Source organism: Balaenoptera borealis (genome assembly GCF_965194805.1).
Source record: "Balaenoptera borealis genome assembly, chromosome: 14".
Taxonomy (NCBI): Eukaryota; Metazoa; Chordata; class Mammalia; order Artiodactyla; family Balaenopteridae; genus Balaenoptera; species Balaenoptera borealis.
The window spans coordinates 84,665,958-84,681,527 of NC_138875.1; the positions used below are offsets into that span (position 1 = coordinate 84,665,958).

The window sequence follows — 15,570 nt, forward strand, 5'->3', positions numbered from 1 at the left end:
GGACTTAATGAAGCTCAGGTTCTTGATGTCTCATCGCAGAAAGAATTCAGTGAGAGACAAAGTGATAGGTAAGAAATGGATTCATTTAGAGAGAAACACGCTCCACAGACAGAGTGTAGGCCACCTCAGAAAGTGAGAAAGGCAACAGGGTATGGGGTTGTCAGTTTTTATAGGGGTGGGTAATTTCATAGGCTAATGAGTGGGAGGAGTATTCCAGCTATTTTGGGAAGGGGCAGGAATTTCCAGGAGTTGGGCCACCACCCACTTTTTGATCCTTATGGTCATCTTGGAACTGTCATGGTGCCTGTGGGTGTGTCATTTAGCTTGCTGATGTGTTACAGTGAGCGTATACTGAGGCTCAAGGTCTAGCGGAAGTTGACTTGTGCGCCATCTTGGACCCATTTGGTTCTAATCAGTGTATGTCATATCCTTGGGCTACTGTCATCCTTTCAAAGGTTGTGCCCTGCCCCCTTCCCTCTTGTTTCAGTTGGGGATTTGATTTTTGTTTTCGTTTGTTTTTGCTGTTTTTTAGTGAGAACCTCAGCCTACCGTGTGCTTCTGGATTTTTTTGGATTTCTTTCCTTGGAGGGTAAAGTCTCATGAATCTTTTTTTTTTTTTTTAACATCTTTATTGGAGTATAATTGCTTTACAATTGTGTGTTAGTTTCTGCTTTATAACATAGTGAATCAGCTATACATTTACATATATCCCCATATCTCCTCCCTCTTGCGTCTCCCTCCCACCCTCCCTATCCCACCCCTCTAGGTGGTCACAAAGCACCGAGCTGATCTCCCTGTGCTATGTGGCTGCTTCCCACTAGCTATCTATTTTACATTTGGTAGTATATGTAAGTCCATGCCACTCTCTCACTTTGTCACAGCTTACCCTTCCTCCTCCCCATGTCCTCAAGTCCATTCTCTACATCTGCGTCTTTAGCCCCTCATGAATCTTTTAACATAGGATCACACACAGGACGCAGACTTTCTTTTGGAATCCGTTTTTATTAAGATGAAGCAACAAGGGGGCAGCCCAGGAAAGAATGAACTAAGAATAGAATTTAAAGCAGAAGTGTGGGGTTTTCACAGATTTCTATCAAGAGGATATATGGTTCTTTGATGCTGATAAGAATCCTTGCTTTCACTTCTCCCCTGGAAGCTAGGGAGGCAGGGAACTCAAGTAGTCACAACAGAGCAGCTACTTACGGGCTCTGAACCCCAGGGGAAATTGCTTCTGTGCCTCAGTTTCTTTATATGTAGAGTGTGTTAATGTAATACGTCATAATATTATGCACTATATTATGCCAGACACTGCGCTTAATGTTTTACATGCACTTATTTATTCATTCAAATATTTACTGAGCACCTACTATGTGCAGGCATGCCTCTAGGCTCTGGGTATATAATAGTAAACAAAGTCCCTGTGCTTCAGGATCCTACATTCAATGAATCCACCCAATGACCTTCTGATGTCAACGTTATTGTTACCCCTATTTGACAGATGAGGAAATTGAAACTAAACGTGGTTAGGTAAACTCTTGCCCCAGGGAATTCCCTAGTGGTCCAGTGGTTAGGTCTCCGAGCTTCCACTGCAGGGGGCATGGGTTTGATCTCTGGTCAGAGAACTAAGATTCCGCATGCCGCGGTGCAGCCGAAGGAAAAAAAATCTGTCCCTAGATCACACATCATAAGCAGTTGAGCTGTGATTTGAGCTTTCTACAGCCCATGCCTGGGCTGTGCAGTGCCCCTGAAAAAGGAATTAATAGGAACAGCCTAGCGGGATTTTTCAAGGCTAAAGAATGAAAAGCTGGTAAGGGCCTTAACTGCAGAGAGTCCCCTGGGAATTTGAGAAAGTGTAAATAAAGGAGCCAGGAACACTTTCACCACTTCGTGGCTTGAGAACGGAGCTAAGGTTGGCTTGGAATCTTTCCCCCTAATCCAGGGCAGGGGCAGCATGTCATTCATACAATCATCTAGTTTTGAGGGTCCCATGGACATATTTGGGAAATTCATGTGTGTAAGGGATACTACCCTTTCCTCCCTTTCGTGTTTGTATGGAATCCTACAATAAGAGGACAACACTGGTGTTTGCAGAGAACAGGTCTAGAAACTATAGTCATTGAAAGGGTGAACTTCATTAACTTCTGTTTGCTTGCTACACACACGCCTCCCACCCCGCCACACACAAGTTGACTAAGGACCGTCCAGGTAAAAGGGACATTAACACAGTACCTGGCACAGAATATTAATTCAGGAAATACGTGGAAAATGAGTGATTGAATAATTCAAACTCATAGTCACATAACAAGCAGCCAAAGCAGTTACGCCAGACTCAGCACTTCCCAAAGGCTAATGGGATTTTTTCAAGCACTCAGCTCCCACTGGAAAATTCCCACTGGAATAAACATATCCTTCAGTACTTTCTTTGAAATGCAAAGACTTGCAGATAAACGTGGAGCTCCAAGAAGGTGGGAGCAGATTGTTTGGCTGTCATTTTTCTTGGGTTCCTGAGAAGTCAGAAAAGTACAGAGGGGCCCCAGGAAGATGAAAATCATCGGGGTCGAGACTTCCCAGTCTAAAGCCTCACTCCCCCTGAAATAAAAATATTGACTTACACTAGTTTCTATTTTCCAAGACAGGTAAGAATTTAAGGTCAGAGGATAGGTTATTAAATTCACTAACTCCCCCAGAGAGAGAACATGATGGGTTTAAACATTAGTACCTATTAACTCAGCCATTTAAAAATACACAGGAGCCAAGCTCTTCCCAACCCACCACCCAACACACACACACACACACACACACACACACACACACACGCCCCTGTCATTGGAATCAAATCATATAAATGCAACCGACTCACTTCTCAACTGGAACCTTCCAAAAAGACATAGTGATCTGAATTTCGTACCTAACAGAGTGAGGAGGATACAGCTAAGAAAGAATGGCATTTTCAAAGCTCTCCACCCCTCAGCATGAATTATTTCTAAGTCGCCCATGGGTCTTCCTTGATTTTGTCCATCTGTCTGTTCTGGTGCCATCCATCACATTTGGAGATCTCACTGCACATCGGATTGGCTTTGGAAGCTATTTGCCACACTGATGCAACTCTTGCAACAAAGGTTTGAAATGGACACCTCTTCTGGCCTCTTGGAGTGTCCTGGACGCTTAGGTCTCAAACTGTGGATTTTGAGCTTGGAGTAAAATTTGGGGAACGAGGGACTTGAAAAATAATACACCAGGGGGTCCAGCATGCTGTTCACGTAGGTGAAGCTGAGGGTGACGTGGAGGGCTACGTGGACAGAGGGATCGCAGGCGCTGGTAGGCACCGTCCAGAGGAAATATAGTCTGGCCGACACGCTGGGCAGGTAGCAGGTGATGAACACAACCGCCACCACCATGATGAACCGGGTAGCCTTCTTCATCCGAGTCTGCCTGGCCAGGTGCTGCCTCCGCTTCAGACTCCAAATGATCTTGAAGGAGCAGAACAAGATGATGCTGAGGGGCAGGAAGAACTCCAGCTGGAACATGACGTCGTGCCAGCCGTTGGCCGACTCCATGATGAAGCTCTCACAAGTTACGGTCTTCTCTTGCACACACAGATGGTTCTCCATCAAAAGATACAGAGTCCCCAGGATGACCATGGTCCAAAGGGCACAGACGATGCCAACCGCAGTCCGGTTGGAGATGGCATTCACCATATGGTGGGGGTGGACCACTTTGAAATACCTGTCCACGGCCACCACCGTGAGGAAGACGATACTCCCAGCCCTGTTCATGGCCAGCATGAAGAGTGCCACCCGACAAGGGATGTCCTCGAAAGCCCATTGCCTGTGTCTGCGGTAGTAGTCTGTCCGAAAGGGCAGGCAGATCATGAGAAGGAAGTCGGCCACGGCCAAGTTGAAAAGGTAAATGGTACTCGGCTTCCAGGTCTTCATGTGAAAGCAGAAACCACACAGGGCGATGCCGTTGCCCAGGGCGCCCAGCACGAAGGCCAGGATGAGCAGTGGCGGCATCACCTGGGAGATGGGGTCCCCCTGGATGAGGCAGCACGACCCGTTTTCCATGGTGGACAGAGGACCAGTGTTCTGTGTGTTGGGCTGTGGAGCTCCCCCCAAAACACAGATGCTTACCTGAATGCTCCAGCTGCTACGTTTCCAACTTCTTCACCCCGGGACGCAGGTACCACACGTGCACATGGATGCAGCCACTCCACGGAGAACAGAAACTTCGGCCAGGAAATGGGAGGCTCGAGGTGGTGTGGGGGGGTCCTTTCTCTGGAGCGTGGGTCACAAGCCGCCTGTCTCCCTGAGAGCCGAAGCATGTAGCACCCCAGGGCTTTGAAACGCAGGTAATTTCACGCAGTTGTCATTTCTGGGAAGCAGCTGGCAGGTCCGAGGAGATTCATGCTGGAGAGGAGTAGTTGAGTCCTGTCCCAGAATGATTTTTATTTTCAGCCTCTCTCTTAGCTGGAGAATAAGCAAAGCTGCCCAGAAGGAATGAAAAAAAGCTTATTTGTCCTCCCTCCCGGTGGAGAAATACAAACATTTCCTGGAGCCGTTCTGGGTCTCTGCCTGCGCTTTCCTCCCTAACCTTTGCCTGACTGCTGTCCTCTCCCTCATCCTGTGGGGTGCTCCCAGGCCGTGCCAGGGAGGGGAGGTTTAGCTCTGCAGCTCCTCAGGGCCACTTCCTATGCCAGACCCAAAAACACAGCACTTAAAAATCGGAAGGATCTGCGGAGGAGAAAAATCCTTAATGTAGCACTTGTTGGCTGTTAGAAAAATTCTCTGAAGCGAGTCGCCACTCCTCTCCCCCATTGGCACCTCCTACCCTTTGCATTCTTCCTTGGAGCCGAGTGACCAGTTGCACCACCACCAAGACCATGAAATGGATCTGAAGCCGCCTCTCACGTCCGTATTCATGAAACAGCCTCTTTGGGAGCCAGGTCCTTCCTCTGCCGTTAGCAAAAGAGGATTTGGCTCTGAGTTTCCCAAATTCCGCTGCTCAAAAGAGCAGAGCGCCATGATCTGTATGGTTTTTTTGTTTGTTTTCTTTTTTGGCTGCACGGCACAAGGGATCTCAGCTCCCCAGCCAGGGATCAAACCCGTGCCCCCTGCGTTGGAAGCGCTGAGTCTTAACCACTGGATGGCCAGGGAAGTCCCTATAAGTTTTAAATTTTAATTACGTGCTGAGCCCATTGGTGGGGGAGAATGAGAGTTGGGGCAGTTGGTCAAGGAGTTTATCTCAAAAACGATCATTAGTAAAATTAGTCTGCTCCCAAGACCAGAGTCTTTGCTAAACTTCCCTGTCCTTTGGCTTTAGAGGTGATCTGTCCGTCCTTTCAGCTTTCAGTTTAGGAAAGGGTGAGGGGAGGGCGTGCACGGAGAGGAGGAATATGCCTTCTTCCAGATAGCTGGTGAAAGCTAAATTCTTCCCCCTGAATCCTGGACTCCAAACATCCCAACAACCTTCTCCCCTGTCCCCACCCTAGCACGGATCATTGTCAACTCCCTCCTGTTGAAACAGTTGAGTCTCCTTGCCTCTAGTCTATTTTCTGTAACGCCTCTCCCACTCTACAGTGTGATTTTTTTCTAAAGCACAGATATGATCATATCTTTTCTTTTTCCCCTTAAAACCCTTCAGTCTGCCAAGGTGATAGCTGTGTGGCCTGTGAGCCGTATCTGGTTTGAGAACCAGTTTGACTTGGCCCATATGTTTTAAAAACCTAGGACTGTCATATGAAAACCTGGATTTCCAGGGACTTCCCTGGCGGTCCAGGGGTTAAGACTCCATGGTTCCACTGCAAGGGGCCTGGGTTTGATCCCTGGTCGGGAAACTAAGATCTCATGTGCCACACAGCATGGCTGAAAAATAAAAAAAATATTTTTTTTCATTAAACAAAACAAAACAAAACAAAAACACACCTGGATTTCCAGCCTCTCTTGGAAACTGGAAGATCTGGTCACACTGGGCCAACCATTCCTACCTGGTAACAGTCTGCTGAAGCTGAGAGTAGCTGCACCCTTGAGACAAGGCGAGAATCCCCATTTTGCCACAGTCCTCACCCCTCCCTGTTACCTGGTCAGCTTCACTCATCGACACGCCTGGTCTCTGTGGAATTTTAAGTTTGTCACCTCTGCTCCAGGTTAAAGGTCAAGTTCCTTGGGTTGGTCTACAAGGCCCTTCACAGATGGTTCCCAAACTAATTTTCCAGTGTCATTCTCCTGTCACTTTCCTCCTCCCACCCTACCTGTGAGTCTCTGAACTTCTAACAAATAAACGTGTCCACCAGACAACTACATTTAGCTCCCTCACCAATCCAAGAGGTCCTTGGAAATAAAGTCCATGTTCTTGACAGTAAGGGCCTAGAAGAAGGATCTGATGATTAACTCCTACTTTTCCTCAGAGCACGTATCCGCCACTTTCACTCTGTGGACCTTTGTGATTCTATAAGAATGTGCTAACTGATGGGGGGGAAACTACCGTAGGCTGGAATGCCCCAAAATGAGGCTGGGTGGGTGACCCTGAGTGCTACCTCAGTATGATCAGGCTGGATTTTGCAACTAATGGAAAAGATTCTTCCTTCTGGGTTAGCAGATACCGTCGAGATTCTTGTAAACACTAACACAAGTGTTTCCCTTTTCCCGAATGACTAACACGTGCCTTTTTTTTCCACAACCTTTCTGTTTTGTCGAATCACCTCCCACTCCCTCTCTCTTCCTCCCTCTAGAGTTAGCAGAGGATTAAGGAAGAAAAGATAGGTTTCTCTTTCTCTGAAAGTCTACTGCTGATAATAGGGGAGGCTGCGAATGTGTGGGGATGGAGGGTTTGTGGGAAATCTCTGTGTCTTCCCCTCAATTTTGCTGTGAACTTAAAACTGCTCTAAAAAAAAGTCTTAAATTTTCTTTAAGCCAAATTTCATTACTGTTCTGATTTTTACTTCTAGCTACCAATTACAATGCCTGATATAAAACAGAGGCTTGGAACTTCCCTGGCGGTCCAGCGGTAAAGACTCCACGTTTCCACTGCAGGGGGAGCGGATTCGATCCCTGGTCGGGGAACTAAGATCCCACATGCCATGCAGCACGGCCATAAATAAATAAATAAATAAATAATAAAATAGAGGCTTTATTGATTAAAAAAATGGTTACTCAATGAACCTCTGAGGTACTTTATCTAGATGCTTCAGGATCCCCAAAATGAGGATGTTACCTGCTGTCTGGAGCTGAGTGTTTACTAGGAGAAATAAGACAAGAGCATAAATAACAATAAAGGAAAAGCAAATTGAATAAGCGGTTTAAGGCAATATTGTCCACAATGTGGTGGACACACCACAGATGATAACGTGAGATGATTTTAGATGATGGAGAGTAATATCCATATGGACTTTGACTTTATAGCTATGACTTTATTTTAATATGTGTTCGAAAAAAATACAGCTGTTTTATTGGAGTTTTGTGAGTGGGGGGGATGAGGGAGAGTTGTTAAAATTTCTAGGGGCAGAAATAGAAGGAACAGACATTCCGGAAAATGAGGAGCATGGAAAAAGTAAGGTGGAAGGGGCATCTGAGGAACGTTCGAGGAGTCTGGAATTTGGAGTCTGTTGCAGAAACATAAGGAATAAAACAGGTCACGCTGAGTGGGGCTGTTTTGCAGAGGACCTTGAATTCAGTGGCAGGGGGGACCTTTTTTTTCTTTTTCTTTTTATATAGCAGGTTCTTATGGAGGAAGCTTTTTTTTTTTTTTAACTTATTTTATTTATTTATTTATTTTTGGCTGCGTTGGGTCTTTGTTGTTGCACGCGGGCTTTCTCTAGTTGCAGCGAGCAGGGGCTACTCTTCCTTGTGGTGGGCGGGCTTCTCATTGCGGTGGCTTCTCTTGTTGTGGAGCACGGGCTGTAGGCAAGTGAGCTTCAGTAGTTGTGGCGCACGGGCTTAGTTGCTCCGTGGCATGTAGGATCTTCCCGGACCAGGGCTCAAACCCGTGTCCCCTGCATTAGCAGGCAGATTCTTAACCACTGCGCCACCAGGGAAGCCCTGGAGGAACCATTTTTGAGTGAGTGACGTTGTAAAGGATCGGAGGCAGGAGATGAAAAAGGAACAGGCTTTTAATATGTGTCCCCCCTCCGCTTCTCCTGCCTACCCTGGAGCCACAGTACTGGCCACTGCTGTCACCTGGGAATTCTGCAGGGTCAGAGCCCATGACTTCTCTTTCTAGTGTGTTCCATGGTGAGCCATAGGGACAATGTTATCAAGGAGTGTGGTGTCCCAGATAACTGAAGCCCTTGAGTACGAACACTTTTAAAATAAAGTTCACATCAGACAAAGGGAACTGTTAGAACCATCCATCAAGTAGCTCAAGCCATAGCTTGGTTCCCTCTTCCTTGCTAGCCACCTCCCCATCTACAGATCATACGCCCGAAATCTCTCTCCACCCACACTACTACCACTTTTTAAAATATTTATTTAGGCTGTTGCAGCATGTGGACTCTTGGTTGTGGCATGCATGTGGTCTAATTCCCCGACCAGGGATCGAACCCGGGCCCCCTGCATTGGGAGCCCAGAGGCTTACCCACTGGACCGCCAGGGAAGTCTCCACACTGCTACCACTTTGGCTGGTCCGAGTTTCTAGAGGAAACAACCACCTCCTGATGGGTCCTCCTGCCTCCTGTCGTGCTCTTCCTCCAGCCCACTCCCCAAACTCAAACCTGATGATGTCACCTGTCACCCACCAACCCAGCTGAATGCTCCCATGCTTCCCTATTGTCCTTAGCAGGGAATTCAAGACACCATAGGAACTGGCCTCAACATCCAACATGAGGCATAACAGTGTTTAGTGTCCGAAGGCTGTCTTATAGGGACCTCTGGGAACACATTTCCCTTCCCTCCTAGTGCTGGGTAACTCCTCTTTTGTTGGCTTCAGCAGCTTCCACTAGAATTTTCTAAATACAATGATGGAAATGTTCTGTAATATACATGCAGCTCTTGAGCGCTTGAAATTGGGGCTAGTGGGCACTGAATTTTCAATATTATTTAATTTTAATTAGTTTAAATTCTAAGAGCCGCATGTGGTTTGTGGCTACCACACAGGGAGTCCGGGGGATACCTCTTCCTCCAGCCCCCAAGCCTCCTGTGTTTCTCCCTCTCTAGTCTGGGTTAAACCCTCGTCTCTGCCCATATCTGCCACTCACACACTGACCACGCAGGACTGTGACAGTTTACCTGTGTGTCTCCCCCCAGCCCCTTGTCTCCATGAAGCCTAGTGCTGGGTCTGATTCAGCTCTGCAAGCCCAGACTGTAGCCTGGCACCAAGGGGACACACAAGAAGTATGTCCTGAGTAAACGAATGAACTAGTGCACGAATGACTCCCGACAGGCCTCTGTAGTTTACTTCTTCTCCTGGCTCTGAGGAGACACAGGAAGGGCAGGTTGAAAGGACTTGCAGCCACACCTGCCAGGCTGATCTGGTGTGAGCTTGGAGCTCTCGGACCCTGCCGGGCCACCTCCCCCGATGCTTTGTGAGATAACATGGCACTTTGTACGGGACAGGGGCAGGCAGTGGACATTCCCTGCGGGACCGCCCGGCAGGTGGCAGGAGGGGGGAGTGTCTGTGTGGCGGTGTGTTAGGAACTCACACTCCTCCTGGTGTGTCTCTTTCACTCCTGCACCTCGGCCACACTCATAACACTTCCGATGTCAGGTGTGTGGGATTTTTTTTTTTCGCCGCGCCACACGATTCTCTGTGACACCAACTGGGTATCCTACAGTTTGATTCAACTCTGACACTAACCAGAGTTAGCCCAGACCCCAGAGGTTAAAGGTTCGGTCCCATGAGACTGCCCCCCTCTTTGAATGCTAATTGCAAGTTGTGGGTTCCCTAGATACCTACAACTTATGTCCGACATGGCTGCAATTCGAGGTTCCCATGACACCCCTCCTCAGATTCGAGCATATGCTAGAACAGCGCACAGAACTCAGGGAAACAGTCATGTTTACCAGTTTATTATACAATGAAGGATGTGATAAAGAGAAGAACAGCCAGATGAAAGGTATGTAGGGTGAGGTCTGGAAGGGTTTTGAGCGCAGGAGCTTCTGTCCCCATGGGGTTGGGGACCTCCTGGTTCATGAATGTGTTCACCAACCCAGAAGCTCCCCAAACCTCATAGAATTGGGATTTTTGTGGAGGCTTCATCATGTAAGCACGGTCGCTCATTAACTCCATTTCCAGGCCCTCTCCTTTTTCTGGAGAATGGGGGGTAGGGCTAAAATTCCAAGCCTCTAATGATGGCTCGGTCTTTCTGGTAACCAGCCCCCATCCAACAGTCCATTAAGAGTCACCTCATTAGATGGGACTTCCCTGACGGTCCAGTGGTTAGGACTCTGAGCTTCCACTGCAGGGGGCTTGAGTTCGATCCCTGGTCGGGGAACTAGGATCCCACATGCTTCGAGGCATGGCAAAAAAAAAAAAAAGTCACCTCATTAGAACACGAGACAATCCTGTCACCCCGGAAATTCCAAGGGATTTAGGAGTTCTGTGTCGGGAACCAGGGGCAGAGACCAACATATATATTTCTTATTATGTCACAGGTAGAAATCCAGGGCCTCTGCTTCTCCAAAACGCCTTTCCCAATCAGAGACCTGGTGTGTGGCTGTGTTACCTTCCTGAGGCTACTAGAACAAATCACCACAAGCTTGGTGGCTTAAAACAACAGAAATGTATTCTCTCACAGTTCTGGAAACTAGAACTCTGAAATGAAGGTGCCGGCAGCGCTGTGCTCCCTCCAGAAGCTCGAGGGAAGGGTTTGTTCCTTGCCTCTTCCAGCTTCTGGGGACTGTTGGCAGTCCTCGGCTTGTGGCCGCATCACTCCAATCTCTGTCTCCATGGTCACATAGCCTTCTCCTCTGTGTACCTCTTCTATGGACACTTGTCATTGGATTTAGGGCCCAGATAATCCAAAATGATCTCAGGATCACTAACTTAAATACTGCAAAGACTCTTTTTCCAAATAAGGTCATATTCACAGTTTTGGGGGTTTAGGATGTGGACATATCTTTGAGGGGTAACCACTCCATGCATTACAGTGACCTTCTCTTTTTCTTTTAAAAAGAGTCCTTTATTTATTTATTTATTTATGCTGAGCAGCTTGTGGGATCTTAGTTTCCCAACCAGGCATTGAACCCAGGCCCTTGGCAGTGGAAGCACAGAGTCCTAACCACTGGACCACCAGGAAGCCCCTACAGTGACTTTTTTTTTTTTTTTTTTTGGGAGAGATTTATTTATTTATTTATTTGTTTGTTTGTTTTTTGGCTGTGTTGGGTCCAGGCGCACGGGCTCAGTAGTTGTGGCACGCGGGCTCAGTAGTTGTGGCTCGCGGGCTCTAGAGTGCAGGTTCAGTAGTTGTGGCGCACGGGCTTAGTTGCTCTGCAGCATGTGGGATCTTCCCAGACCAGGGCTCGAACCCGTGTCCCCTGCATTGGCAGGCGGATTCTTAACCACTGCACCACCAGGGAAGCCCTACAGTGACCTTTTCAACGTCAGTGTTTGAGTCTCAGAGTTCCTTTCTCTACCAAACTATTTCAAAATGCCCTCTCTGGAAGGGAGGAGGAACTACTGACGGAATTTATGGTGTAAATGATTTATCACATTTTTCTTTTTGTTTCCTGCTACAGCCCAGCAGAAAGCTAGGGGCCTGAAGGTTAAGGAGAGAGCTGGGGATTGCTTCACAGGGTGATCAGAAGAGAAGTTACCCTGACCTGACACAAGCTGACAAAGAAGTTCCTCACCATTTCAAAATGAGTCTTTTTTTTAATCAGTCATCAATTTTATACACTTCACTGTATACGTGTCAATCCCAATCACCCAATTCAGCACACCACCATCCCCACCCCACCGCAGTTTTCCCCCCTTGGTGTCCATACGTTTGTTCTCTACATCTGTGTCTCAACTTCTGCCCTGCAAACCCAGTTCATCTGTACCATTTTTCTAGGTTCCACATACATGCATTAATATACGATATTTGTTTTTCTCTTTCTGACTTACTTCACTCTGTATGACAGTCTCTAGATCCATCCACGTCTCAACAAATGACCCAATTTCGTTCCTTTTTATGGCTGAGTAATATTCCATTGTATATATGTACCACATCTTCTTTACTCATTCCTCTGTCGATGGGCATTTAGGTTGCTTCCATGACCTGGCTATTGTAAATAGTGCTGCAGTGAACATTGGGGTGCATGTGTCTTTCTGAATTACGGTTTTCTCTGGGTATATGCCCAGTAGTGGGATTGCTGGGTCATATGGTAATTCTATTTTTAGTTTCTTAAGGAACCTCCATATTGTTCTCCATAGTGGCTGTATCAATTTACATTCCCACCAACAGTGCAAGAGGGTTCCCTTTTCTCCACACCCTCTCCAGCATTTGTTGTTTGTAGATTTTCTGATGATGCCCGTTCTAACTGGTGTGAGGTGACACCTCATTGTAGTTTTGATTTGCATTTCTCTAATAATTAGTGATGTTGAGCAGCTTTTCATGTGCTTCTTGGCCATCTGTATGTCTTCTTTGGAGAGATGTCTATTTAGGTCTTCTGCCCATTTTTGGATTGGGGTGTTTGTTTCTTTAATATTGAGCTGCATGTGCTGTTTATATATTTTGGAGATGAATCCGTTGTCCGTTGTCCGTTGATTCCTAGTCAGGGAACTAAGACCCAGCATGCCGTGCACCATGGCCAAAAAAATAAACTAGATATATTAACCAATTGTTTGTACTCTCAACTCCAGCTGTTAAAAAGTATGAGACATTAGGGGAAATCTGAACAAGGACTGGCTAATTAAGGATAATAAGGAATTCTTGCTAATTATCGTAGGTGTGATAATGGGGTATTTTGGTTATGTTTAAAGCAAGAGTCCTTAGCTTTTGGAAATAAATACTGAAATATGTGTAGATGAAATTACATGGTATTTGGGACGTGATTCAAAGGAGTCCAACAGGAGAGGGGAAGAGAAATAGAAAAACAGAGGTTACGAATTTTTTATTGTTGTGGCTGGATTAGGGGAACAGGGATATTCATTGTCCTATTCTCCCTGTTTGTATATATTTTTCATTATAAAAAGTTAAATAAAGTTGAAAGCAACTTAAATCTGTATCAGTGGGGAATGAGATAAATTATGGTGTCTCCATTCAATAAAATTCTGTGTACTTATTAAAAAAGAATAGTAGCGTTCACTTGTACAACACTACCTTTGGATCAGGCCCCCACCAAAACACAAAAAATGCACTGGAGTTTGTGTTGAATAATCCCATTTTTGGAAGCTAAAAAAATAATGTATACGCTGTTGTACGTCGCTGGGTGGAAATGTAAAATGGCTCAGCCGCTGTGGAAAACAGTTTGGCAGTTCCTCAAAAAGTTAAACATAGAATTGCCATATGACCCAGCAATTCCACTCCAGGTATATACCCAAAAGAATTGAAAATAGGACTCAAACAAATACTTGTACACAAATGCTCAGAGCAGCACTAGTCACAATAGCTAAAAGGTGGTATGATTGTTTATTTTCTGTGTCATCATGGCTGGGCCACGGTGCCCAGATATATGTGGTCAAACATTATGCTGGATGTTTTTCTGAAGGTGTCTATTGGAAGGGATTAACATTTTTTTTTAACATCTTTATTGGCGTATAATTGCTTTACAATGGTGTGTTAGTTTCTGCTTTATAACAAAGTGAATCAGCTATACATATACATATATCCCCATATCTCCTCCCCACCCTCCTTATCCCACCCCTCTAGGTGGTCACAAAGCACTGAGCTGATCTCCCTGTGCTATGCGGCTGCTTCCTACTAGCTAGCTATTTTACATTGAGATTAACATTTAAATTGGTGGACTTTGAGTAAAGCAGAGTGCCCTCTATAATGTGGGTGGGCCTCTTCCAGTAAGCTGAAGGCTTTACTAGAACGAAGACTGACCTCCCCCAAGCAAGAAGGAATTCTGCCTGCAAATGACCTTTGGACTTGACCTCAACATTGGCTCTTCCCTGGGTCTCCAGCCTGCCAGCCTACCCTGCCGACTTACCAGTCTTCACGGTTGCATAAGCCAATTCCTTAAAATAAATCTCTCTCTGTATATATATATACACCCTATTGGCTCTGTTTCTCTGAAGAACCCTGAATAATACAGGTAGAAACAATTCAAATGTTCATCAACACATGAACAGATGAACAAATTGTGGTATCAACACACAATGAAGTATTATTCCATCATAAAAAGGAATGAAGTTCTGATTCATGTTACAGAGTCCATGAACCTCAAAAACATTCTAAGTGAAAGAAGCCAGACATAAGAGGTAATGTATTATTCTATTTACATGAAACATTCAGAATATATAAATCATAGAGACAGAAAGTGGATTAGTATTTTCCAAAGACTGGAGATAGGGGAGAATAGGCAATGACTGCTTAATGGGTACAGGGTTTGTTTTGGGGGTGAAAAAATGTTGGAACTAGATAGAAGTGGTGTTTGCACAACAACGTGTTATGCCCCTGAATTGTACCTTTTTTTTTTTTTTTTTGGCCATGCTGTGTGGCATGGGAGGTCTTAGTTCCCTGACCAGGGATCAAACCCGTGCCCCTTGCAGTGGAAGTGCGAAGTCTTCACCACTGGACCGCCATGGAATCCCTGAATTGTACACTTTAAATGGTTACTTTATGTGAACTGCAACTCAGTAAAAAACATGTATATGCATTTTAGAAATCTGGAAGATAAGAATATGTGCTCTGGAGTTAGGCTGCCCGGGTTTAAAGTTAATTCTCTCACTTACTGGCTGCAAGATCTTTAGGCAAGCTACTTCCCTCTTTAAGGTTCAATTTCCTCACGTGTCAAATGGAAATGATATTACCCATGTTATTCTAATATGAAGGCAAAATTGTAATAGGGAAGAACTTCTGCATTCTATTACAAGTTAATCACTAAAGGGATTTTGCCTATAAGTTTAAATTATGCATAATGGCCCATCTCTGGGAACCCTGCCTCCTATGTAATGAGTGTTAAGCTAAAATACATTGGTTTAAGATGTAGAGAACAAACGTATGGACGCCAAGGGGGGAAATTGGCGGCGGGGGTGGGGCGGGGTGGTGGTGGTGGTGGTGGGATGAACTGGGAGATTGGGATTGACATATATCCATTAATATGTATAAAATGGGGCTTCCCTGGTGGTGCAGTGGTTGAGAATCTGCCTGCCAATGCAGGGGACACGGGTTCGAGCCCTGGTCTGGGAAGATCCCACATGCCACGGAGCAACTAGACCCGTGAGCCACAACTACTGAGCCTGCGCGTCTGGAGCCTGTGCTCCGCAACAAGAGAGGCCGCGACAGTGAGAGGCCCGTGCACCGCGATGAAGAGTGGCCCCCACTCGCCGCAACTAGAGAAAGCCCTCGCACAGAAACGAAGACCCAACACAGCCAAAAATAATTAATAAATAAATTAATTAATTAAAAAAATATGTATAAAATGGTTAACTAATAAGAAAAAAATAAAATAAAATAAAATACATTGGTTTAGCTCACAGGAAACCTCCTGA

General features: G+C 45.8%; 1 protein-coding gene across 1 annotated transcript; it reads right to left on the reverse strand.

The window, feature by feature from the left end:
* Positions 1–606: 606 nt before the first annotated feature.
* Positions 607–13,650, reverse strand: HCAR1 (hydroxycarboxylic acid receptor 1). The gene has a single exon (XM_082356002.1). It carries the CDS (start codon positions 4,062–4,064, stop codon positions 3,057–3,059), a length of 1,008 nt encoding a protein of 335 aa, XP_082212128.1. The 5' UTR covers positions 4,065–13,650; the 3' UTR covers positions 607–3,056.
* Positions 13,651–15,570: the final 1,920 nt, after the last annotated feature.

Excerpts from the sequence above, each read along its gene's own strand:
- HCAR1 (XM_082356002.1), bottom strand. The coding sequence starts at position 4,064 with ATGGAAAACGGGTCGTGCTGCCTCATCCAGGGGGACCCCATCTCCCAG.